We start from the raw sequence: 27,970 nt of genomic DNA, 5'->3' as shown, positions 1-27,970 counted from the left end.
AATTCTTTTTCATCTACTATATATAATGTTTCAAGTGTATGCTCATATACAGCAGAGGCAAGGAAAATGAGGGAAACAGGGAGGAACAACAGTATCTCCTACAAGACTTGGAATGCTACTTTTAAAACATGGAGCAGGGCGCAAAAGACTGGACAGACTTGTGCTCAACAAGACAAAACAGAGAAGGAACTTTGTCACATAAGAAAAAAAAGTATTCAAATAACAACCTTACCTTTTAAAACCCAAAATGAGGCTGTTTCTATATAGACGACTATCAATAGCAGGTGTGTTTGCTGAAGACACTGTAAACGAAAGCAATGTTTCTCAATAGTCATTGTCAAAAAAAATCCCTGAACTGCAACAACTCAGCAGATCATGCAAACAGACCATCACTTGAAAAGCTAGATGCTGACAAAAATTTATAAACTGAAATTTAAAATATCAAAGTGTTTGAAACAGTCGTTTTATCAGCTCTAAATCTGATCCATTTCAAAAGCTATCAAATATTCAGAGAGTGAGAAGTTTTCCCTCTACATTGCCTTTAATGTCAATAGTTAATAAATTAGCTTTTAATATGAATTATTAATTGCATAAAGCATCTTTATCTGTAAGAAAGTACAAGACCAATTCCAAAAAGGCAAACAAACCTCAAACAATACTAGTCAAGAAAACCTGAGATATTAGTACTGGAACAAAAAAAGATCCACTGAAGGCAAATAGTTTGCTAATTGTTTCAGACTGAACACCCACCTTGAAACAGGTTTAAGATTTCTGCCTTCTGTTTTTTAAAATAATAATATGAAATAAAATTTTAAAAATCCAAGCAAAAATCAATGGCACAACGTTTTCTTAAGTGTTTGCTTCTGGTAATATAAATGCCTTGACAAGAAAGAAAAAATAGTTCAATCTAAAGTGCTATCCACTGAATTACATTAAATCTAAGGGGGGGGAAAAAAAAGAGACAAATATACAGTTCTATATGTTGCTATATACAATAATATTTGAACAGAAAGAAAACTGCAAAATCACTTAAAATTAGATGTCCCTGAGAGGTCATTTACAGTTATGCTTCATGTCCTCATCTTTACATAATTTCTTGACTGAATATCCCCTAGCATTCTACCTTCTTCCTGTAGAATTGCTGTCTCTCATTCCAGCACCAGCAAAGTAGACCAGCAAAGAAAAAAATACAGTAATGGGTGCATTTATGTCCTGTATGAAGTTATCATCATCTCACTTCAGCATCACAATGGAATTAACTGCTGTAAAAACCTGACTGCACAGGCCCTTTCAGCAAGGGCAGCAATATGGTAGAAGATAACCAAAATAAAAACACCAGCTCTAAAGGAACTTGAGAAGTCAAAGGCAAGGACATGCTAAGAGCACTTCCTCAGTCTAACTCCAGTTTCAAATGCTGGAACATCTCTTTTCATTTGAGAATCTCAGGTAAAGTTGGTTTCAAGACACCCTCAATACAAATTCTTCTCAGGCAGTATATTAAACTTTTTGCTCACAAAAAGACGAGCAGAAAAGCATCTTAGCATGCTCAGCTGCTGCTGACAATCGGCAACCTGGTTTCCTTAGCAACAAACAAGTCTGAGAAAATCAAGGGGCTGACAATGAAGTGGAATGGAACGGCATGATAAAGGGAAAAAGCGGCTCTCATGTACACTGCCTTATGTGCCCAGATTCCTCAGCTGATGCTTTGGAGTTTTCATCTTGTCAGTGGCAGAAATCTATACATTATAACGCATGAGAAGTGAATCAATACACCTAGATAGCAGCCAGCATTAATAACCAACCTTTGCCTCCTCTGACTACACTGATGAGACAATCTCAAACTATTTTCCATATTGCATCTATTTTTCTCTCTTTGTAATACTGCAAAAGGAGACAAGTCAAAAAGAAAAAAAAAAAAAAATCAGCTGTTTAATATCTGTGCCTTATCATCACATAGGTGCTAATTAGATTTACTAGCATTCATTTCAGCTTGGTAAACTATTTACGGAGTAGCTTCCTTTAAAGCTCAAGTTCAAAGAAATTTGATATGTCTCCATGAATTATTAACCCTGGTCTTTGTAAACAGAAATACCACTACAAGATTTAAATTCAACTCACACACAATGGCTAAATAATATACTATGTGATACTAATTTTATGACAGTAAGACAGAATTCAACTTACTGTATGTGCCTGTGTCATACTTTAGATATATACATTTACGATACATCAGGCATACATGTATTTGTGTCTCACAACACATTAAAACCAGCCTGTTTCAGTTAACCAGAATGAATGGAGGGGTCTACATTTTCATGGAGAGAAAAAATAAAACAACCCAGACTATTTCACATTCCAGAAGAGATTTCATTGTTGTTAATAAACAGTTTTCCTTTGAAAAAAATGTCAAAGTTTTTTTAGGGTCAATGCCTGGGTTTATGCTTTTTTTAAAAATAAAACCAAACAAAATACTGGCAAAATGTAAGGTGAATCTTGAAAATTCACTAATTGATAACTTTCCAATACCAAAATCAAATCACTGATTAGTAAGTACTCAATTTTCTCATCTGCAACACAACAGCTTCCCAGAGCCATGGTATATTTATGTATTTGTTAAATAAAACAGCTAATGACAACTGCAGCAAGCAACTGCTTAAGATTTTCCCTGAGCCTTGAATAAAACTGTTGTTTACAAATAGATTTTTCTGTATCAGCTTTAGTCCAAGTTTAGGTATTTTATTAATATGTCAATATACTAGGAATTTTGAAGAGAATCACATATTCCTGCTTAACCAAGCAAATTATCCTATCCCATACATTCAGTCAATGACACAAATTAACATTTGCAAGCACTAAGCATCAGAACAGTCTTTGAAGAAAACTCTTAAACATGCTACAATTCAATGCCTAATTAACCAATCACATTTATACACAACTTCCATGACAAAGAGATCAGCAGAACACCCTCAGGTTAAAAATCTGATGGTCACTGACATTAAAGTTGGTTCTTTCATGAGTAACTCTGTGGTACTTCAGAGCTGTATCATTTCTGCAGTCACTGATGCTGCAAACAAAAGCAATCCCAGCACCAACCACCTCATAGGCCTTGTGAAAAACAAACTCTTTGCTTAAGCTCTCTAAGTGCAAGAATGTCACAATCCTGTCACAATCACAGGAAAGCTGTTATTTACAAATAACTTGTATGTAAATCTTATGGCCAGGTTCAATACCAAAGAAGAATTTAAACTACGATTTATGGCTCAGAATTGGCAGTTTCAATCTGACAAGTCATCATAGGAGACCTCACATGATAAGCACTTTGTTCAAGTTCTCCACATATGTTGAAACCTCATACAAATCTCTTAGCCTACAACCAATCCACACTATCACCAAGCACACAGTAACAAGCAACATGAAAAATACTCACGTATAGAAAGAACTTTGTCCAGTCTCCCATTCAGGGCTTCATTTCTTACTTCCGCTGTATAGAGCCCAACACTTTCAAACAGGCAGCCATTTTCCTAGAGAAAAAGCAATCAACCATGGAACTCCACACAGAGAAGACCTTCTGACACCTCACACTTCTATACACTTCCTTCCCAAAGGTAGCTGTTGAGAACACACAAGGTGCTCTACAGGAGCCTATACAGCAGCCAAACAAGTTGCTACTGATCCAATATTTTTGAAAATCAACTGCAAGAGACAAAGTTACAAAAGGCAGGAAGACTGGGACACTTAAACTCGATCTCCAATTCTTAATTCTTTAGCGAGTAAAAAAAAAAACTATTCACCAGAAGCAATTGTAGTACTTCCAGTCCCCAGTATAAAAAAAAAAAAAAAAGGAGCATTATTCATTCATTTACTTTTCCAGTTCAGGAAACAAAAAGGTACTAGGTCTGGAGCAAAATACTTTGGTTAGCTATGAAGAAATAAAAACAGCAGGAGGAAGACATGATAAAGTATCAGTGCAACAATTGTTTGAAAAATATTCTAAATATCCTGAACAGGCTTCATCATACCAGGTTCAGTGTTTCCCAGCACTACTGGGATCTAAAGCCCTCATAGAGAATATAAGAAGCCATGTAATAGCCATTTTTACAAATTTTACATGTAAACTTACCTTCAGCTGGGCATGGGCAGTTTCAGTATCAGCAAAATTTTTAAAAACATAGTCTGTATATGTTTCTGCATCAAGGTCCACCCCCAATTTATGCATCGTTTTGAGGACCTCAAAGATACCTATCAAGGCAAAATTAATAAGGCTAAGCATTCAGAAAAATTAAAACCTGATAATCAACATGTAAAAATAAATGTTGCTTTACAAAAAAAGGAATTGTCTCCTCAATTTTCCTCCTTGAAATTGCCGTGAAAAATCCTGCATTTTAGGTATTAACAGAATTCTTAAATGTGAATCTTAAAATATATTTACAAAACTTCATATTCTGTGCTGTACTACAAAAGCCATCAAAGTTCCATTTGGAAATTGCTATTACACAAAGTTATTTTCTAACATAGCAAACATATGAGTTAAGTTATATTGCAGAACATCCTACAGAGCTATGTACCAAAATGTCCATATTATTGTACATAAAAAACAAATCTGAAATTTGATGTAAAGTACATAAACTCAAGATATAAATACATCCTTCAACACATTATACATTCTTAGTTTTGTTCCCAGTACCCAACTCTGATTAGCATTAGTGTTCAGGACTTTTCTCTGGACTTGTTTAATAGTAACATGTCTGTAATCAAATTGCTGATTCCTCTACAACACATCCAACTGGAAATTCAGAAAAAGGCTGGAGTTCCCCAGGCCCACTGAAGCTACATTGTAACTTTACCAGGGTTCACATAGTGTCATACAACTAGACTGTGTATCACTTCTGTAGAGTCACATTTGAAGACACCAGATACCAAATAATAGTAGTCCAGCAACTAGAACGTAGTTTCAGAGTATGTCATTCTTTTTAACTGCTCATACACTTCTGATTTGCAGAAACTTCTTACAGTAACCTTAGCTACCAAACTCTGAACCCCTGTCAAAACCAATACAGGTATAATCATTTTTTGCTGGTCTAAAAATGATTTGTCAGTGGCTGCAGGACACCAGTACCAAACAACATATGTTTTTTTCAACTTGCATTTCATACTTATTACTTTAAAAATGTCCAAAGTCCCTGTCTTTGCCCTGGAGTGCCACCTATGGAAAAGTGACACTTCCATGAATATTTTATGCAGTGCACTATGGTGCAAATAATCAAATGTGAATTCCCTTTGAGCACTTGAAAATACATGCAGGCAAGTCACACTAGATTAAAGTCGCATCATCTGTTCGAGTTTGCCTTAAACAAAACTCTGATTTTGGACCAGAATCTGCAAAAATATGAATAAAGAATTAATTACACTAAGTCTTTCTTCATACCTTTCAAATGCTGACAGCTAGTTTCTATTTCATGTTTTCAACATCCCAGAAAATATATTAAGTCCTTTTATGCTGAAACGTTTTCAAAAATAACTGTAACACTAAAAAGTAGTTTGAAGACCAAGAACTAGACCCCACAGTGAATAAGGTGTGGTGGACTCAGGAGGTTTGAGCTCAAGCCTGTATGCAGAAGAGTGCAGAAAAAAAGGCTTGTTAAGCATCCCCACTCCCTAGCAGACAGACTAGGGCACATTTCCTGAGCAGGAAAGAGTGGGTGTGAGAAACAGAACACAAGCACAACACCAAGATGCAGATACCACAGACATACTGCACCAAAGTAATTGCATAGCAAAAGTAATCGCAAACTGAAAATGAAAACGTGTGTGGCAGCATTTTTCTTTTTTAAAGTGGCCTATGTACATTTTTGGGGGACAGAAGATTAATGAAACGAACACAGTCCTATGGTTTTGCATACATTTCCTACTTCACCAAAAGCAGAACTACTATATAGTTAAATACACATCTTCCACAATAATAAGCAATGAAACTTTTCCATCTCAGTTAAAAAGGTTTGAGCATTATATACATGGACTTCTATAAATTCTTTGCTTCTCATGATGGAAAACACACTGACCTCTTCTCTCTCCCCCAACCAAAAAGCAGACTAAAAAAGAAAGGTACAAAAGTGCAGTCATGTTCATGCAGAACAGTGTTCCCTCAAACTTTTTTGAGAACAACCCCTCAAATATGCATGTATATTGATTTAGAAATTATACACATGTATAAGACTGTACTGATATATTGTGGGCACTATCAAAAATACAAGAAAATAGAGAGCCGAAAAGGATAAAATATTTATTTGCTAACGCTCACAACCCAATGGATTGCCTTGCACACCCCACTATGGAGACCACTGATCCAGAAGAATGGGCATGACTAAAACCCCTGTAAAGTCTTTTGGTCATCTCCCTGCTTGATCAAGAACAGGCTTTTTGAGATCTTAGGCTGGCATATGTAAGTACACAGGAGCTGAGTATACAAAATCAAATAACAGAGTAGGAAGAAGACAGAAACAGCAAACAAAACAAACAACTTCTTTTTGTCAATACTGGAAACAGCATTCAAACATAACAGAAAACAGATTCCAACCTCAAACCAGTATATTGAAGAACAATTACAGGAGAGATGAACTATGAGGTGGTCGTAATATTTATGTGGTTTTATATTAAGTGGTTTATGCTTCTCAAAAACTGAAAAGTGGGGCCTGCATTTCAGTTTACCATTCATTTCCTAAGGTTCTTACAGTTAGATCATGTCTACTCCCTAAAGCAGTCCCAAACAGAGAACAGCAGGAATTTCTCAGGTAGTTATGTACAGTTGTACATGTGCAAGGGAAGTTAAATTTGGCATTAAGCAGTTTTCTGAGGAAACAGAAAAACAGAACTTCAGCTCAAAAAGGTCACATTCAGGAAAGCATAGTATTTAGTCTATTTTCACTGTGCTGGTAATTTCAGATCCACTCAGAATGTTCTGTGCCAGAAAAGTATGTCTATAAAACAGAATTTCAAGCAGTAACTCTGTAAAATCACCACCCTTAATCCCTTCTGGACCTAGAATCTTATTTTCCAAAGTAAAAACTGAATTACCATTCACTAACCATGGGTTTTGTATGTAACAATAGTTTATACAATAGTTCAACAACAGTAGAATCAAAAAGCAAGATATACACTTGTAAAAAGTGTTTTTAAAAATAACATCAAATCATTCAAAGGCAAAGGGAAGCTAAAAGATATTCAGAAATAAGCCTAAGTTGAACATTTCTACTTATTTACACTAGGCTCTCCTGATTTTAGTGCATAATCTGATACAAAATGACACTCAGTGCCAGTAACAGATCCACTGTATATTGATCTTTTAAACCCTCCAAGCACTTTTCATTCCTAAAAGCCTAATAAATACTAAGGAAATAAGTATTTATCAGCTCATGTAACAGAAGCACATAAAGGCAATGCCCCACCAGAAATTATTTGCCTGTATAAAATGACTGAAAAGAACTGTAGGCTATTTCAGAGTAGTTATGGTGCATTTAAAAATGGCCTTTTTTAGTCTCATACCTCCTAGCCACCTCTTCACTGCTACTTTTCCTTCAAACACAATTCTGTAATACAGAAATTACAGAATTTTCTTTGATACCCAGTGTTAAGTTTTGCTGTAATAAACATTAGAGAAACATGTAATTAAACACTGTTATTTGTTATTTAATTGAGTCATACTGTATGTATTGATTCAGATATTTGTACACTGCAGCTCTATATAGCTTGTTGCTTTTATTCTGTTTATTCCGATTATTTAGTCCAATCTACATCCCATCGTATTTTTATAGTTTTTCCTCAAAGTTCTCTTCCACTACCAGCCTTGCCTTACACCAAGACACAAAACTACACACATTATGCTGGGCATTACGACTTCGTTGAGAAATTAATTATCTTATTTTTTGTAAGAGATGTGATACTATGTCTATACTTCTGTTCTCATCATTTTTTGCTCCTAGAAAGCATCATTCTATTCATTTACTATCTGCTGTCACTCTTAGGCTCTCACTGCAGCATGACTGTTTGCTCTATTATTTCTATGAAACAGTTCCAGGGTGGATGAGATCTTTTCCCCTATTTACCTTTCTTCAAGTGTATTGGTTGTGTTTTTAAATAGTGGAACTAATTTATTCATTTTTTTATTATTAATTCGGAAAAAAATGAATGCAAGCTTACACAGAGGAAGAAGAAAACTTTGTCTCACTTTTCAGCAAGAATAGTTACATTGGTTCTTCACTATAGAAGCAATTGATCAGCTATTTTCTTATCTAATGTATTTTAAGAATTGCAAAATCACTGACTTCTGTAGGTATGTACAGAGTAGCAGTACTTCCAACTTCACAATAAAAACTCGGACAGTGAGTACCAGGCTACAAAAATGAGTGTGCAAATTCACAGCATTATCTTACAGCCATGCAGAAGTATGTGTATGAAATGCCTTTGCAGACAGAAAAACAAAGGCTCTATGGAAAATGGCTAAAAATGCTAGAATTGAGGGATTCTTTATCACTTTTCTTCTCAATTTACACGACTTCCAGCAGCAAGTACAGTTGCCAAAGCACAGTTGATTTCTACAGCAGGGAGTCCAAATTAAGGCAACCTCTGATCTTGACAAAGACCAAAAGAAGTACAAAAACCTGAGTTTCTCTTGACACTCAAATATTGTTTCAATTCTGGGAGCCAAGTCTAAACCTAAAAATACTTCCTACATCTCTTGGAATTGTGTTACTGAATTGAAATTTTTCAGGGAGTAAATGATAGCAGCTTTTTTCAGTAGGCAGCATCCACACAGAGAAGTATGACACTGATTTCAATTTACTTATTTTTGGCAACACTGTGTTTCAAGTAAGTCACAAAGGACCCAACTAAAACAACACTGCCAGACTTTTAAAATATCATAGAACTTTCAAGGATTTGAAAACCTGGAGAAACTTGGGTAGTAGTCTAGCAGGAATAGAGCCTAAAGAGTTAATAAAAACTGAATATTGTTTTCACAAAGGCTTTTTGAAAAATACTTGAGACATTTTTATAGCCAGAAACAATTAGGGAATACTTGTTTCAGCATTTCCTCCAAACTGGAATGCGACTGTATATTTAAGATAAAATTGCGATATGAAGAGTCTGCTAAAAGCACTTTTTTTTTGTTTGTGCATTTTGTTTGTCACCCAGTGTCACACTAACAACTCTGCATCTCATTCTAAAGCACATTATACTGTGAGATAAGATGAAAAAGACAGTTTTTTGTTTCCCCAAGGGGGAAGTACTTCTGTTAAAAGCATCTTTTTACAATACCATTCTTCCTGAATTACCAATAACGCAAACCAAAGAATTAGATACTGTACTCTAAAATTTAATATTTTTTCAATTCTTATTCATATCCTGTAGACATCCCCATGTGTAACAGGGGAAAGTATGCTAAATGCTTAAACCTACTTAAGAATCCCAAAGATTGAGCATTTTTGTCCTTCAATCAGTATGCTGTCAGGTCAGACTCATACATTCAGCAATGTAAGTTCTCCTGCAGTTTTTATGATTGTAACAAAACTCACGTTTAGTTCAGACAAATAATAAGAAGCTGGCTTGAATAAAAGACTGGGTTTGCAGTCCAAGAGAGCTATAATAACGTAACTTTACTTTTAAATTCTTCACTTGGATTTCAGTTTCTTCGAAAGTAAACTGTAAATAGTAATGAGCAGCATAAAGAGCACTGGGATGCAGAAAGAATGTGAAGAGTTAAAAAGATAACTAAACACATCTTTCTATGTCAAGCAAGACTTGAAATCTGTAGAACTGTATCACAATCAAATAAGAAAGGAGGTTTTCAAAAAGTCTTTGTGAAGGAAAAACTGTTTGAAATAGGGACAGACATAGAGCAAGGGCTTTGTTTAATTTCTGAAGAATCTCATAGCAGTAAGATTTGTGCAAGGTCTGCAACAATGCCACAGGAGACAACTCACCTTTAAGATTATTCTGTTTCTGGTATGCAACTAGCAGCGGCCAGCAATAGTGAGGTCTGAGTGGCAAGCCTTCCTCCTTCATGAGCTTCATCACATCCATGGCCAAGGCTGAAAACATTCAGAAAATAATTAAACAGTGACCAAGTACTCTAAAGAGCACAGGTAAAATCACTAAATAAGTAGAGTACCTAATCTCTTGGTCTCCAAAGCGCAGCGCAAGACAAATGGTAACGGTGCCGAGTGCATCTTCGCTTCTTTTAATTCAGTACAGAACTGCTTCAGCTTGCTCACAGGCTGCAAACAATTTCAAAAATTAATTTAATTTAATTTCTCAAAATTGTTAAGAATGTCAGATTGTTCTAATGTTTAGAAAATGGATATTACATAAGCCAAATAAGATTCCTTTGTGAATTTCAATTTACTATTCAAGTTGACACAAAATAATAAAATTCTTGCAACAACTCATCATTTTCAATCTTCACAGTTGCATTAAACTAAATAAATATACTGCTATTATTAGATTAAGAAAAAAAGTATTACTATTCTGCTTACCAGATCTCTATTTACACAGTGTTGCAAGAAGAAGCTACCTTGGTCCAAATCTTCACGTGATAAATGACTTAAAGACTTCAAAATGCTGAAGCTGATATCTTCAAAGCCATGAGTTATCAGAGTCAAACACAGGTTCATTACATCTAGCAATTGAAAATCATAGAACAATAATATTAATAAAATGCATACAACTTTTTCACCTTAAGGTATTAAAATTAGTGAAAGCTAAAAGTATCATTAACATACTTTTAAACACGCTTCAAAAACCAAATTTGAGACTACCTTTTCCAGAATTATTTATATTTATCAATTAAATTCACTTCTCCCATAAGAAGACCAGGCTAAAAATTACAGAAATATCACCACTGCAGCATGATAGAAGGATAAGGAAAAGAGAAACTAATTTGTAGACACGTCAAAAAAAAAGATAAAAATGGATTAAGTATAATTAACAGTCATCAATCAGATTAAACATACACTGATCCGGAAGTGACTTTAAAGGTAAGTAATAAAAAACTATATTCAGTATTTTGCATCCCTTTTTTATGGCAGTCACGAAGAGCTCTCACAACAGGAATCTTAACAGTGGTGTTTGAAGAACTCCACACTTGCTGCTTTTTTATGAATTTTAGAAATTAAAAAAAAAAGAGATTCATTATGTTATGCAGATTATTATAGATGTTTCATGTTTAGATTTTATAAAATGCAATCTAAAACACACAAACATGCAAATTAATCCACAAAATACCAGCACAAATATTCCCTCAGTATTCTAGACAAAACTACAAAATTGCCTATCTTGGAAAATGAACAAAAAACAACAATAAAAACAAATTAAAAAAAACTAAAAAAGAAAAAAGGAAAAAAGTGTTCTCTCTCCACCCTGCTGTAGGAACCAAGGACATACCTGGAATTAATTCCTTTTCAAATTTTATGCGTCCTTTAACATCCTCAATGTGCTGTGGATATCCAGCCTTGGCAAGACTAAAAATCACCTGCATCAGAATCCTGTCCATAAGGTACCCTTCAGTCTTCTCAACCTGCTCTAGAGTCTGTAAAAGCAAAATTTATTTAACACTCAAAACAGAGTATTTTTAAAATCAAACAAACACGAAACTCTGAGTTTTTTCTTTTTTAAAATCCACTGATTTAGATAATGGGACATGGAAGAAAGAAAAAATATGCAATCAGTATTAAGAGGAACTCAAACATCTTTAGACTGTAAAAAGGAACACCTAAAAGGGATATAACATATAGCTTCTCTCTAATATTCAATAATATATGAAAACACCAGAGGTATTCTCATTGTGAGATGACTTTCAAAAGAAATTACTTTGTAAAGGGAAGAATGACTAATCAAACATTTTGTCACTGTTTGGAAGAATGTTGGTTGATGAGTATTTGTTTAAGTCACAGAAGAAAATTATGTTTCCAATACCCTTTTCCTTGATCTGATCCTCTACATCTGATTAAACTCCTGACAGAACTTAAGAAAATTGGTTTGATCTTTTCTCATTCCTTTGTGAGTATTTTTTTGATTAAAAAAAAAAAAAAGTAAGAGAATACTTGAAAAAAAAAATCAGCTACACACAGGACTGGCAAGGAAGCCTCATCTTACAAATATCTAAGTTGCCCGTATGAATTCTCAAAAAAAACAAAATAATTTTTACTGGAATGACCCTGTGGTTTCAATGGCCAAAGGATGGCTCAATGGGAACAGAATAATCAAGGTTTACTTTTTATTTTCATAAATAAATACATGCACTGCCTCTAAAATAACTCCTGAATTATTAAATCTCTCACTGACAAATCTATCTTCCCAGAGTGAAATGCTATTATCAAAAGGCAAGTATTTTTCAGAAATTATAACATTGCTTTCAGTTAACCAGCTAGTCAATTGCAATAAAAAAAAAACGTTAATTACTTCGAAATAGGAGGAAACCAATTATAAAACTCTTTCTTATTCCTTCTGCCTGGACAGAAAGCATTCCAAAGTTATATTGAACAAAAGATCAAACAAGTTGTATTTAAATTCAAATTTGCAATACCTTTTTGATGCTATCAGCATCACCCTTTTCAGCATACACATTCAGCAGCGATAAATAGGTGTCTGGACCTGGTTCAACACCAGCCATCCTCATGACTGAAAGGATGTTTTCTGCACTCTTCATATCTCTAAAAGAATTCAAAGCAAGAATTAATCATAATGATGTTTATTGCGACTTCTACATTTCCTCACTAAATTAATTAGAATTGGAAACAAAGACTGCAACAAGCTCAGAGAAACTTATTTTAACGAAGCAAATCCTGAAAGGCGAAAGTGCAAATCTTTTTAATAATTGTATTACTTAAAATACTCTTTCAACTTTAACAGATGATAAAGTTCAGAACTAAGTGCAGCAAATTTCTTCTGAAACACTACAACAGTACAGTAATTTATCTTTAAATACAAGATTTTCAGACACAAGAAAAAACCTACTTCCTTTGTTAAATAGCTTCTTTGCTTCATAAATATAGAGACAATCTTCTACACATTATTATTCAAAACCATCATACTATTCTGCAGCATGTAATTTTTTCTGTACTGTATCACTTTATATTTTAGTAAAGTTAACAGTAAACAGAAGGAATAAAAAGTATCAAACATTACCCTGATCTTGCATGTCCTTTCACAAGGCTACTGAATACTGCCTCAGTGATGGGGAGATCTTTGCTCTTCATAAATCCAAGAATCTTACTGCAAAATATAACACAATTTGTATTTGCCACTTTAGAACATGCAGACATAAAGTGGGGCTGGGATTTTTCTATTTTTATCGTTTTTTAATTTTTATCTTCCTTTTACTTATTTCTCATGCCCCTCAATCACATCATTACAGCTTAACCTTGCTAAAATTGTTAGAGAGATACCCAGCAAACTCTGTGTAACAACAAAACCACCAGAATTATTACTATTTGCTCCTTAGCACACTCTATTCTCAAATGCTTTTCCCAGTAGCCATTTTCTTACAAAGGCAGTAAGCCTTCATAACCTCACACTTTTTCATGACAGCTCTAGAAATGAAAAAACAAGTTATTTTCTGAGCAGTGTGAATACAGCTTGATTTGAACACACTGGTCTATCACTTATTTTTATTTTGGTTGTGTGGGCTTTGGCAGTCTCCAGGAAATTGCTCTTCGTTGCTTGGTTAAAATATATAAAATCCCTCTTTGCTTTGCTCAATTTCTATGAATTACACAGAAACCAGTTTTAACATCAGTGGTAGGGAATATGAGAAACATATTTAGTGGAAATCTCTTGAAACAAAAAATACCTTGCTCCTTCAATGTCACCCTCATTGCAGTAAGCAGCAATCAACCTTTGGTATGTAACCTACAGAAAACAAAAAGGAGAAGTTAATTATTTCCATTCAATAAATGGAAACTACTATTAAGAATCAAGATCCTGTAAAAGGGTACCTACTCGATTGGGCTGTACATTAGCTTCCTCCATCCTGGCCAAGAATTCTGTCGGAGAAAACTTGTGTTCATTCTGAAGATAGACTTTAAGTAAAGCATTGTAATGGCTTGTATCATACACGGCACCTAAGGAAATATTTAAAACACAGTCAATGTAGATTCTCTAAATTCAACACAGTTTCACAGCTTTCTCAGGTAATTAATTTCATGTAAATTTTACTCTGTATGAACTTAGGAGACAGCTTCCTTTTATTCACCTTTGAAGTATCAGACATTTAGTTAACAGCTTATGTGTTTATAAAAGGCTACAACATAAGAAAAGCACAGTAATAGCAATGCTCATGTGCATGCTATTCTACAGTCTATACAGCTGTATTTATTTAACAGATTCAGCAATGCTACTAACAAAAAGCATTCACCTATGCATTATCTACACATAAATGATGCACTCACAATAAAAATAACATCTGATAAAACAGCTGGTTATTCTAGGAATACTCAGCCCACCAGATATAAAGATAACATCTAACTGAAAAGTAAATTCAATAATGAAAATAGAGCAAATGTCCAATTTAAGCATCTTTTAAAAAATATTTAGATTAACACCCCTAGATGTCACTATAACCCCCAGAATTAGAAACAGGTCTCACACCTGAATAATAAAATCCACTGTTCATTCGGTAGTAAGAACAACCTGCTATAACCTAACATTTAAACACCATTAAAATATGTTGTCTTTCATTACAAAGACAGAAACTAAAGCACAGAGTTGTTCTTGCAAGAAGGACTAACAGACCCAACGTACCAAGTTCTTTCATCTTGTCCCACATCATATGGGCCAGTTCTGTTCTTTCAGGTGACAACACCTCCGGTAAGACAGCACCACAACTTTGTAACAAAAGCAGGGTCTGGTTACTCCCTGGACACCCTGTGAGTGGAACAATACCACAAATTTCTTCATAAATAATTATGCATTAAATATTAGAAAGAAGATTTGAGACTGGGCTACTGAAATATTTAATAATTTTCTATAAAACAGAATTTTCTCCAAGACTGAAGATTTTAAATGAACAGGATACCCAAATGATTAAACTACAGCACTACAATGCACTTAGCATAGAAAGATTTATGATGAAACATGCCATTTAGAACAATAATGAGCTTATCTGACCAGAAATTGTTAGAAGATAACACAAAATTCCTAAACTTAGATTATCTAATACTTTCCACTTCCCAATTCAAGATCCTGTTATCATTTCATCCTAACAGGGACATAACTTTCTAGTAAGTTTCTAAAGTGTCAAAGTACTTCATACCAATTTAATGCAATTCCAGAACTGGTAGACAGAGACATTTCCACATGTGAACTTCCAATTCCAGTTCTGCCTAGGCTTAATACATAATATATGAGAAAATTTACATCTAAAGAACAGTGAAGAACTGTAAGATTATCTACTCACAGAATGACAAAAATGTTAACTATAAACTCATTTCTTTGTTGCACTTACTACTATTCCTAAGGCAAAAGCAGAACTAAAGAGTCTATTACAGATAAACCAATCAGCTGAAGATAATATTTTTTTCTATCCCACCTTTAGATGCAAACTCAGCAATTTCAAATAAAAATGAGAGTTTCTTTAGCAAGCAGCGTGCTGTCAAGTATGATCATCAATTCATAATTGACCAGCTTTTAAATGCACACAATTACTTCATGCAATGAAAATGACAACACATCTTCAGTTTCATAATGCCAGTGCTGCAAGTACCAGTAACATAGTACCTTGAAAAGAAAATAAAAAACTTTTGGAAGTGTGAGCGCATGGAGAGATGCATGAGATCTACTGCAAACACCTTTTTCAGGTATTTTGTGTGTTGCAATTAGAAATAGAAAAACAAGGCAAACAGGCAGAAATCAACACTAACTTTCCACACTTTTGCTGAACTAGTTTCACTATTAATTAATAAATAAGGACTAAATTTTTCATATGGTAATATTTGCCATTTATTCTAATAGCACCTTAGCTAAATCATTTGTGAGGTTCTATGCTTTTATACTGAAATACAATTAAAAAGCCAAAAGAACAGCCTATAAGCAATTAAGATTTTTGTTTGTATGACTTAGAATGTGTGGAACTAGTTAAGTTTCATGAAGAACTACTTGCAGAGAGGTTTAGAGACAAAATTCTTGCCAAGCCGCATTCACAAATTAAAGATTTACATCAAAAAAAAACCAAAGCAGTCAGAATCAGAAAGGATGTCCCAAGCAACAAAGAAAAAAACTAAATTCAACAGAAAGAGCATGAATTGAAAGTTCAGCCTTTAAACAGTAAAGTGCAAAATTTTTAAAAGCACAATGCCAGCTAGACAAGCCATTGCAATCCAGAGCAACACAAAGCAAAGTTTAAAACTTAAGCAAAACAATATACGCTGCCATTGATAAATATTGGCAGTAGTACTTAGCAAATATATTCTTTAAATATCTCCACTGACTCATTATAACTGGTACCAAACTTCATCAATTGTGGCAGCTGGTTTGCAAAACACTAATGTCATCTGCATACTTTAGCCAAAGAGGTATTGAATCTGTCAGAATGGACAATGCCTCAGCTATTTGTTTTTATTTTATTAAAAAAAAAATAAAAAATAAAGCTTTCTTGTCATGAGTAACCACAGCTACCTGGGAAAGTGGAAACTTGTGGATCACTTTCACATTTCCTTGTTGTAGTTCCATTTTAAAACAAATAACATCTTAAGGGCAGCATTCTTCATTACAGACACTTAAAAAATATACTGTGCGAAGGAGACAGGTATGATCCCTGCTCAGAGAGCACAATACAGTCACATGAGGAAAGCACATTACCAGATTAAAAACTGGCAATAAGCACGGCAATATATCATACCTTAAAAGCACCCTTTTATAAGACTTATAAATTCTTAAAGACAAAAAAAGGACAACTTGAAAAAGCTAAAATGAGCATTCAAAGCAAAATAATATCTCTCCATCAACATACAGAGTAGATCAAACAACACTCAGAGACAAAATACACATAAGAACACTCAATTCATTTCCTTGGCTTGATGAATTCCTTTCCTTGGTTAAACAGCAGCCTGAAATGTAGCTTTAGTTTGTTTTAATTGGAAGCAACATACCTGCTTTGCTTATTTCCTGGAAGATTTTTAGTAGAAGAGCTTTAGGGACACGGCCAGTTTTTCTGACAGAATTATCCACTTTATTTAATGCCCAATCAAACTGCCAGGTGGGTCTGGTTCGAACTTCTGAAACTGGTTCTTCTTTGACAGTTCCTTCCTCTTGAGGTGCAAGTGTAAGGAATCTTATTTGGTTCACGTTTCTGCTTAAACAGAAACAAAAAAAATCAAGATTACAATTCCGTGAGTCATTTTGGATCTAGACTAGTCACATAATGTCAAAAAGATAATGCATTTCTTGCTGATGAACAGTCTTTAAAGCATTCCATTTTAAAATAAACAAACAAATTTTCAGTGTCTTTCTACTTAAGAAGTCAGTCATTTTCTCAGTGACACGTTGCTCTGAGATTTTCAGTTAATTTCACCTCACAAATTAAAGGGTTCAAGTAATATTCTCACAAAAATAAAAAGTTTTAAGTCATCCAAGTGCTATGGAAAGTCTATTGTCTCATTACAGTTACTCATTAAAGCTCTCACAAGGTTTTGAAAAATCTCAAGAACAGTCACAGACAGATCTTTCAGAACACAGTAAATCATACCTTCCTTGTTAATTAAAATGCACAAGAACTAATGCAGAGTTGGTTTGTTAGAAAACAATGGCTTAAACACCAACAAGATCATTCCACATTTTACAGAATTGACAATAACCAGCATGAAGCATCCACCCATTCTGCCATGTAAACCAGAAATCAACAGCAGATTTGTTTAAATATTTATTTTCTCAAAATAAAATATGACAAGCATAACAAGAAAGTGTTCTTATTTCCAGTAAAGCAACAAAAAAAGCGCTTGTCTTTTTTTTTTTCAAAGAAAAAGTTCATATACGTAAGAATTAAAAAAAATAGAATATGTGCCACACCAAGGTTATGAACAGCCTGTGCAGGTGAAATTATCATTACACACAAGCATTTCAGAAGTCTGTTCTCAACTGTTTTTACAACTGCATAAAATAGAGCAGATGATTCTCCTCCAGAATCCCATGCAAAAAAAAAAAAGGTAATATTTTCTGGGTGGCAAAAACAAGATTCACCAACTTCTGAAATTGCCCTCCCTCATCTCTGGCTCTTCAGACAACTCTTCAGCTAAATTTTTGCAAGCTTTCTAGACTAGTTTAAAAAATCCTCAAAACCCCAAGTTTGTACTTCCCACTGTTACAGATGCTACAGGAGTGCTACAGAATAATGGCTCCACATTTTATGAAATGGCAGCCTAAAAGCCAGGAGTGCTGACATTCTCTACAAAACAATTTCCTGCCCCTGAAGCTTTCTCACAGGTCTACCTGCTAGCTGGTTTCTCACCTAACAGTCACAGCTTAACACCCAAAAAGAGAAAGTCCAGTGGGGGAGAAAAGCTTCCTGGTGGCAATTCCATGTTTCAGATGCACTGGCAGCAAGCTGTTAAATGGCAGAGAAATCATCACTGGTGTACAAAGTATAGACTGGTGGTTTACCATCTAGTTGCCTCTTGTGAGCAGAAAGTAGCCCAAAAGACCAACTTTTTCCTTGCTGTTTGAAATCTTGATTTGGTAACTCAACAGGCCATAAATTGTAGAAGTAGCCTGAAGCAGAATCTCTTTCCTAATGGAGCCATGACAAGTGTTTAATAGATGTTGCTTGCTTTTTAAAAAATCCTTCAATAATGAAAAAAGAACATCACTACTATTTGGCATCACCTTTTGCAAGAACGCAATTTTTACACTGCCCTATCTTCTAAAGTTTCCTCTGAAGAATACTCCTGAGCCCAGCTAACTATCTGCATAGTATTTCTCTAGGGAAAGGATAAGGAAGAAAGAACTGAAGAAGGGAAGAAAGACTGATGAAAAAGGACAGACCCCCCTCCTTCAGTTGCAGTTCAATTTCCTGATAGATGCAAATTCCCACGAATCCCTTTGAGCTAGCTCTCACTTTATTCAGACCCCTCTGTGAGTTTATTTCACTCACTAACCAAGTACAACTTGTACCAAGTAACACTTCTACAAAAAGGTAAAATTACTGTTCCATCAGGTTAGAGTGGAAAGAGCTCATGATGTCTATAATCCACCAGAATTAACCAGGAATAAAAAGAAATTGAGAAAGGAAAGGTTCCTAAAATCAGAGAAGCTAGAAATAAAAACAAACAAAAAGGGAAAAAACCTCCAAAACCACTACATTTCATGGTAAGCACCCTGTCAAATTAACATTAAACTTTTTTTTGTTGCTACTAGTAATGCTATGTCTCACTAAAAGTATTTTAAAGGGTGTCATTTTCCACGATTCTTTCCCTCTGTTTCCTTTTCTTCTACTGCCTCCTACCAGACACAGGGTACTTTTGGAAAACAGAAGTAATGAGACTAATTAGCATAAAATCCAGTAGCACAAGGTAAGAATAACAGGAAGATGCTAAATTTTAACTCCTCCGGAATTTAACAAACAAGTGAGATGACTAGAACTTAAATAACTCCTTAATAACACATAAATAGCAACACTCAACTTGGAGTTTTAGAGTATTTTTCAAATTATTGAAAAGTATCTTATGATATATAGTACACTTCTAACCATAAACAAATTGGTATATACAGTTCCTAAGTCCTGCACTGTATTAAGAAAGCCATCTTTGTAAGATTCTCCACATGTCAGAAGGCACAAATATCTTAAAGTACTTGCACAGTGTCATCAGATGAAGTCTAAAGATAAAAAGGCATGCTCAACATAAGCTGGTTAACAGCACAAGAAGATTCTACAGTTTCATTTGCTACTAAACACTCCTGCTTAGCATTTAGGATGCTATTTATAACCTAAGTGTAGAATATTATAGCATCAACTGGTACAGTTGCACACTAAAACACTATACACTTACATGAAAGTGTTATTTTTATGCAATAACTTCACCTTCTAAAAGGTGAGCAGAATTGGGCATTTCTATTTATGTCCCCCTCTACAACCTCTCCAATATTACCCAATATGGTTACTGGTGCTTCTGTTAATTTATACTGATTAAAGACATTTTAAGGAATGACAGTATGGGAGTATGAGTTTCATTTTGAGCCAGACAGGTGAAAACAGTATGAGATTATAAAACAACCTGAGGAACTCAAACTTTCACTTACACCCACCTACATCATCATCAATCTGAAACATGTTTGGTGTAAGACTCAGGTGTACCTCACCATAGGCCTTCATCATTTCAATGTATTACACTTCTAGCACTAAGGTGCTGTGAAAGCCAATCCTATAATAAGAATTTGTTAAAAGTATCTGTGGCTTCAAAAGCTGGATGAAGCTGCAGCATCTACTGTTTTGAATCTGGTATGTAGCACTATGAATCAACCAAGAACTCAAAACTTTTAAAAAAACACAAAACAAAAAGAGCACATCTTATTTCATAGGATGAAAGACTGAGAAGATCAGAAAGTCAGCTTCCAAAAAAATATAAAACTTAAATTAAGGGACAGAGCATTAGGTTTGATTCCAGGCAATCAGGCAAAAGTGAGGAGAACACAGTAGACAACATAGTGGAAGTTTCTACTAATTGCACAACCTCCCTACAAAACACAAAAATAAGTTAACAAAATGCATCAGGAATCTTTAATTTTCTGAAGCTGAAAAACAACACACAGTTTAGAAGAATAGGAGAAAAAGCAAGGATAAAAATCAAGAAGGCCACATCAACCATTTCAGTCAGGAAGTGACCTAAAAAGGCAGCAAGAAAGGTTGCTACAGAAAGATGATTTTAGAAATTACCTCTTCACAGGGTAAAAAATGACAGCTCATACACTGTTTGGCTTTCAAAAAACGTTAATGGCAACCATCCTCTGTAAATTTTAACAAGGAGATAGGGGGTGTAGGTGAGAATAAGGAAGAATTACTCAATTTCTGAAAACATTAAGATATATTGAAGGCAAATTACTGGATCTCACTCAAACTCCATTTGAGTTTGGAAATCCTTTGGATTTACTCTGAAAAATCCATGGAGGTTGAAGGAAAAAGCCTAATCAAAAATACAGACTGATGTACAAGCTTTTGGTACCACTTTACCTGACAACCTACTCATAAGCAAAAGAAGGAGATACAATGTACTTCTAGATGCAAAATATGACTGCAGTAGTTGTGCAAACAGAAATTTTAAATATGTATACAAAATTAAAACGTGGTTCATGTGCAGAACTGGGAATATTGTGAGGGAGTCCAAGTGAAGCTATCTCCTGACCCAACTAAGAAACAACTGGTACAGTCCATATGCATAAAAGCTTCAACACAGAAAACAAGAAATTTTATGTTTTGGAAAAACACAAATGCACTGCAGCCCAGAGGGTACTGAAAATGAGGCACTGCTAAGCATGAAACGTTGCACAGCAAGACTTCAAATTCTCAAATTCTAAAAACAGGAACACAGCTAAAATACAGATAATGATCTCTTCATAATGGTGTGCTTATTTAGGAAAAAAACCCAAATATAAAACACCTAAAGGACTCATCTATCACATCCCACTTTCCAAACACAGAAGTGACTGAAACTAATCCATCAGCAATCACACAACCAGTACTAATGGTTGCAATATTAATTGTAACAAAATATTTGAACAGGATACTTTAGTCAAGCTTTCTCATCTGGAAGTTGCTAATGTAAGATTAGAAGGGGGAAAAAAAAAGAAAACTATCATGCATGATTTTGATACTTCTGATTCTGCCCCAGTACTAGATGTTTGATTTCACAGTTTTATGATGTAATCCTATTTTCTTGATTATTTTAATTAACTTTTTTCAGACTTAAATGCTATGCTACACAATAAAACATGTACTTCCCCAAGAGCTGCGATGAATGCCAATCACCTATTACCCTCAGATGGCATTTTAAGGTTTTCTCTATGTGAAACACTTTATTTGCAAGCCCATAAAGCTGCACAGTAAATTTCAGATCTTTCTGAATGAGCAATCTGGTTCTTCCCCAAAATGTGTAATTCCTCTGTACTATGCTTCAGAACTGGGAGAAGTTAAAAAGGATACATTGAGCCCTATGAAGTAATCTCTCTCCAGCTCCCAGAACCACAAGATTAGAAGTAGCCTTCAGATATTGGAGCCTTTAGACCATTTTCAGCTTTGTCTCTGCAGCTGCAGCCCTCACCTACACAGGAAAGGTCCACTGTGCATTTGTAAGCCCAAAACAAAACAAGCAGTAACCACCTCCAGTTTAGCTTACAACATTGGGAAAGTAGCTGAAGATAAACTCACAGAAAAACTGATGCAGAGATGAAGTGTGCATGGAGAAATTTATACCAAGTCAACCTGTAGAATTCCTCTGTTTACAAGCATTTAAGTAGGAATCCCACATACTTACGTTTTCCACATTGCTAGAGCAGACTTAAGGCAGTGCCTTAATTTCCTATAGGAACATATCTTATACACCAGCCTGAGCAAAAAAAGTCCTGTTTTACCCAAAACTCAAGTAGGTGATGTTCATGTCTTTCCTTGCAGCAGCTGAAAGATTACTTTCTGTAAAACTTGACTAGTTCCAAATATTAAAAAAAATCATATTTATATATTCAGATATATATTTATTAATGTATTATGATCAGCTACACAAAAAGGCCACAATGTTCAGGCTACTATACAGTTGTTTCAATGAGATATAGCAGGATCTCACAAGAGAAAAAAAATAATGTCTTTTCACGTAGACTGACAATCCTCATACTTCTTGGAGAGTATCTAAAAAATTGCCTAAGTGGTTCACAAGAAGTGAAAACCTTTGCTTAATACTACATTTAGAATCTTAGGAAAACACTTGAAGGAAAAAAAACTTAGGAAAACACTGAAAAGAGTATCAAGCATTGGAACAGGCTGCCCAGGGAACTCAGTCACCTTCCCTGGAAGTGTTCAGAAGACAGGTAGATTACGTACTTGGGGACATGGCTTAGTGGTGAAGCAGGCAGTGTCAGTCAACAGTTGGATTTGATAATCTTAGAGGTTTCTTCCAACCTTAACACCTTTAAGATTCTGTGTTTCTTGAGAAGTACCTAGGCATTTTACATCTATCACTAAAACACTTAACTACAATAGTGCAGCTTGTGCAATTTTATTACAACAGAGTATTATGAAAAGCAAGTCTACTCTATGCCTCCTCTGCATTTGAACTCTTACTTCTATCATTTTGCTAGTGTAATTAAGCATTCGGTTCTACATTTTTGTCCATTGGTAATGGATTGCTGAGTATGACAGTGAATAGCCAAAAAGAACTCGTTTGCAGCTTATCTTAAAAAAAAAAAAAACAAAATGCACCATTCACTAAGCCCATCATTTGGGTCTTTAATTTATGACTCAATCAAATCCATACCCCCTCCCCTCTCCAGTGTGAAACCTTTTTTAAAAGGATATCCACTCTCTCATCTTACCAACATACTTGAAACACAGCACAATGAAGAAGCAAGAGTTCTTACAAGTACCCTCTGCGCTGGTTTTGCCAGGGTTAATTTTCTTCAAAGCAGCAAGGATAGGGCTGTCTTTTGGATTTAAGCTGAATACAGTTTTCAAAACATAGAGACAAGCTTGTGAAGGAGCAGGGTCCTGGCAGGACATTTGGGCCTGCAGAGAGAGCCAACACTGGAGCAGGCTTGCTAGCTTGATTTCATTTTGTTGTTGTATTGGTTCTCCTTGATTTTCCTCCTCAGCTATACCTCCATGGTCTATATGCTTGAGAAGCCTAACTGTTCTTCCCTGATTCAGAGCCAGACAAGGCAGCCAGCAACACGAGGGTGTCAGAAAAATGGAGCCAACACCCTTTTTCTGTGCACTAACTTTCCCACAACAGAAACCTGTAACATCTAACCTTAGCATCATCACCTACAGCATGTAGAATAAATTCCCCCAAAATATCCTGATGTTAACTCAAAAATCTACTCTAAACACTTGTCAGTGGAGAGGTTTGTTACACTATTCTTGACAGTCAGATACTAACAGCAAATTTAGGCTTTTTTTTCCCCTAGTGAAGCTTCTCTAAGTTCCAGTAAACCATCTGTACCACATAAACCAGCGCATTGCTGATGTTGCAGATCTGAAGTTGGCTGTACTGGTCTGCTGTAGTTGAATAAAACTGCATGGCAGGAGAGTGATGACATGTAGCTCAACATACTTCACACTCCACAGCAGAGGTGGTCAAGGGAAAGAATAAATTTGGCTTAAATATGACTTGCTATGAAATGCTTCTCAACCATTAGGACACACTTCTACTATCCTAGGTTGAAGAAGCTTAGATTAAAAACCAAAGCAATAATGATGCTTTGATAAAACTTTGGCTTGAATGTGATGCTTGCTCTTTCACATCTCTAAAGAAGTTCACAGATTTGCAACTTTTCTGTAACCATTACTGTAATAGTAGTCACAGACTTGCCTCTGAACTGACTTCATTATGTTCAATGCTAAAGTGACTATACCAAGGACGTGGAAACATAGTTATTTACACAATATTCTTGCAAAATGCTAGATTATTCCTGTTTCTTTATTTATTTAATCTTAAAACCGGGTGTGTCTTCCCCTACTATTCCAAATAGACTGCATTTCATTCTCAAAATAATCTTGAGACCTGAGCAGCAAGAATAGCAAGCCCAAATGTTGTCCATATGCCAGTCTAGCTCTTCACAGGAGGTCCAGTTCCAGAAAACTAAGACTTAAGTAAAAAAAAAAAAAAAAAAAAAAAAAAAAAAAAAAAAAAAACCCAATAAATAGTCACTTAAGGTAAATAATTAAATTAGATCATATGAGTTAACACATGAAATTTCAGTTTGTAAGTATTACCTTTGCTTTACACTTTGGCTCTAGATCACCACTTGTGCACTAGGATGCCTAAACACACAGTAGTGTGACAGAGATTTTAAGTGAAAACTTATCTTAGGACTGAAATTACTGGGCAGGAGGAATGTAAAAAAAATTTCAAAAGAGTTTCCAGCATGATCACTATTTCATATATAACCAAATTTATATATGAAATTAAGTATAACTAGGTGTAAGGAAAAAGTGTTGGGAGGGAAACAACCAACAAGCCAAACCCCAGCTGTAAGAACCAAAATATCACATAAAGTACTTCTAAAGTTCTTTCTAGAAATGGAGTTCTAGGGGCAAAAAAGCAGTTAGTCCTTCACCAAGACACACATGAATTTCAGTGAATATTACTTCTTGCAAAAAATTAATTTAGGGAATTAAGCTCCTGGTTCAGTAAAACAAAAACTAGCTACTAGAAAGAAAAAAGGTTCATTGATAATTTTATTGATAATTTTTAGGTAACTAAATGTGTGTCGTCAACCATAAACCAGACATTCCTGGTCCTTCCCAAACTGGTCTACTCCATCCTTCACACCAACTTTAGCATTTATTGGCATCTGATACACTTCAATGATTAAAGATCACAGAAAACTAACTTTTTTTAGGTAGGATTTTGGCCAGGCTATCAATAAAAGAGCCCCAAAGTAAGACTAATAAGCACTAAAAGTAGGGAAATTAGCAACAATGTCCGTATTTTGACAATCAGACTTCCCTCTAAGAGTTTTCCATTTCTGATTCTTGTCTTTTCCCATCCCTTCTTCTGAACGAGCTCTGGAACTCACCAAGTCCTTTGCTGAACATACTTATCTATTTAGAATGGCGGAAAACTGCTATAGTTTTCTACCAGGAATTAAGTTACATTGATTTAGAGGGAGCACCAGAGATGTAACGTGACACAAGAGACAGAACAACCTGGGAAACACTAAACCCTTATCTCATAAATCTGTATGTGTCTGTAGCTGCATTGATGAAGGTTTCTGTCTCTAAGCTTCCTGCAGGGCACCAACCACATGTAAGTGTTGTCAAAACAACCTCTAAGTGTTGTCCAAACCGCAGCCGGGATGCACACAGGTGGGTAGCACAGGCTGAGTTTTCCACCCTACCTGCGTGACAGAAGGGAGAGACAACCACGGCAAAGAAATTAAGCCGTGCCTCCTCACTAGCGGCACAGCAGAGTCTGAGGGCACGAAGAGGAAGCCCAGAGTCAGTCACAGAATCACCGACTCATTCAGGTTGCAAAAGACCTCCAACATCATCGAGTGCGACCTGCGATCGATCACACCTTGTCAGCTATAACCAGAACACCGAGTGCCAGGTCCAGTCGTTTCCTGAACGCTTCCAGGGACAGTAACTCCACTCCATCACTGCTTATCTCCCCTATTCTTCCCCTCTTGCTGGACGCCCCTCCACACGGCGTGTCCCCCCACAGCCGTGCCCCGGAGGTCAGGGCTCTGCCCCGCTCCGAGCTCAGCGCGGCGGGAAGCGCGGGCAGCCTGAGAGCAGCAGGGCTCCCACACGGCCTTTGCCCTGCGCTCACCCCGCGGCCGTGCACACGCGGTGCGGCCGCCGGGCCGGCCCGGGGTGAGCGCTGCCTCAGAGCCCCCGGGGCACCACGGCGGGCAGCGCCGCAGGGCCCGGCGGCATGGCCGGCAGTGCCCTTGGGCGCGCGGAGCGCAGCGTCAGCCGCCCCGCCAACCCTGCCGGGCAGCGCGGCGGCGCGGGATCTCACCTGGCGGGGCCGGGCGGTGCGGCGGGGGCGGCGGGCGGGCGGAGGAGCGGCGGGAGCAGCGGCGGGAGGCGCGGGCGCAGCGCCCGGAGGCGCCCGGCGGAGCTCAGCAGCGCGGCCATGACCGCCCGCAGCACGTGAGACGCGCGCCGGCGCTGCGCCGCCGCCGGCCCCACGTGACGGGGGCGAACCATTCCCACCAGGGGGGAGGTGTTGCGCCCGGCCGCGGAAAGGACCCGCTCAGGCGCCGGCGCGCTGCTAATTGCCACCCCGTGCCGGCGATGGGCCGTTCCACGCAGGCCCGGGTTGGGCCGCCCGGCAGCCAATGGGGAGCGGCTCCGGCGGAAGGCGGGCGTCGGGAGGAAGCGGCGGGAAGCGCCGGGATTCCCGGCGGGTGCTCGGGGAGTCCTTCCGTGCCCTTCTGTGGGCCGTGCTGACCTGCCTCTCCCCGTCCGCCCACCCAAGCACTGCTTCTCTGCTGCTCAGCGGTGGCCGCCGCTTCTTCGCTGCCTCTGAGGTGTTTCAGACCCTACCGAAAGCGTAGCGGATGGCGCGCATGCGCGGAAAAAAAAAAAAAAAAAAAAAAAAAAAAAGTCCCTCAGCCGTTCCCATGCGATTAATGGGAATGAACCTCTGGTCGCTATCAGACTTCCCGCCGAAATCTTATCATCGCCTAGGAGTGTTCCTCCCTTGCAGAGGGAAGAACTTTGTTCAACCGAGTGTCAGTAGTAAATCTCTGCCTGAGCTTGCATATATTTACTAAGATGCCACCTGAATTGATGCTTCGTTTTAGCATCCAAGTTAACCTGGTTGCTATGACATAAAACATTAACTAAGGTACTTAGAAATTAAATGCGTATTTTCATGCAAAAAACCATATAATTATTTTTGCTGTAACTTACTAAGGGCAGCTCGACTACAACCTGCCATTTGCAATTATAATTTACCTGGAAAGACTTGTCTCATCATCAAGATGCTAAAGCCTCCGTTTTTAAAGTTATGTGCACAAAATCCTGGATGCTCAACAGTGCTCACTGAGGAATGAGTTACAGCTAATGAGACAATATTTGCAATGTTACTGTTTGTGGCTTCTGCTGTATCAGTGTTACAGCGTTTCATGGAATACAGAGTTCAGTCTTGAGAGGAAAGCTAATGTCTTTACACATAATTTGGGTGAAGGTGTTGATGTCTTTGAATGGGTCTTAACTTCTCTACTGACTTTGGACAGCAGGTTTGTTGCAGAGCCCAGACAGCTTGGCTCGTGA

General features: G+C 36.7%; 1 protein-coding gene across 1 annotated transcript in view; it reads right to left on the bottom strand.

Moving 5' to 3' along the window:
• Positions 1-26,899, bottom strand: part of LRPPRC (leucine rich pentatricopeptide repeat containing) — an 84,523-nt gene extending 57,624 nt beyond the window's left edge. The window contains exons 1-14 of the mRNA XM_056487330.1: positions 26,709-26,899; positions 17,136-17,335; positions 14,791-14,913; positions 13,990-14,111; positions 13,841-13,899; positions 13,177-13,263; positions 12,575-12,701; positions 11,434-11,578; positions 10,527-10,669; positions 10,163-10,268; positions 9,975-10,082; positions 4,121-4,239; positions 3,428-3,521; positions 233-302 (exon numbers count right to left, since the gene is read on the bottom strand). Coding sequence (XP_056343305.1) covers positions 233-302; positions 3,428-3,521; positions 4,121-4,239; positions 9,975-10,082; positions 10,163-10,268; positions 10,527-10,669; positions 11,434-11,578; positions 12,575-12,701; positions 13,177-13,263; positions 13,841-13,899; positions 13,990-14,111; positions 14,791-14,913; positions 17,136-17,335; positions 26,709-26,899 — 1,694 coding nt within the window. The remainder of the gene's footprint in view (positions 1-232; positions 303-3,427; positions 3,522-4,120; positions 4,240-9,974; positions 10,083-10,162; positions 10,269-10,526; positions 10,670-11,433; positions 11,579-12,574; positions 12,702-13,176; positions 13,264-13,840; positions 13,900-13,989; positions 14,112-14,790; positions 14,914-17,135; positions 17,336-26,708) is intronic.
• Between the last annotated feature and the right edge of the window lie 1,071 nt (positions 26,900-27,970).

The sequence above is a fragment of the Oenanthe melanoleuca genome, chromosome 3 (genome assembly GCF_029582105.1).
Source record: "Oenanthe melanoleuca isolate GR-GAL-2019-014 chromosome 3, OMel1.0, whole genome shotgun sequence".
NCBI lineage: Eukaryota > Metazoa > Chordata > Aves > Passeriformes > Muscicapidae > Oenanthe > Oenanthe melanoleuca.
The sequence above is the reverse complement of the archived record's forward strand: the minus strand, read 5'-3'. Positions and strand labels throughout refer to the sequence as shown.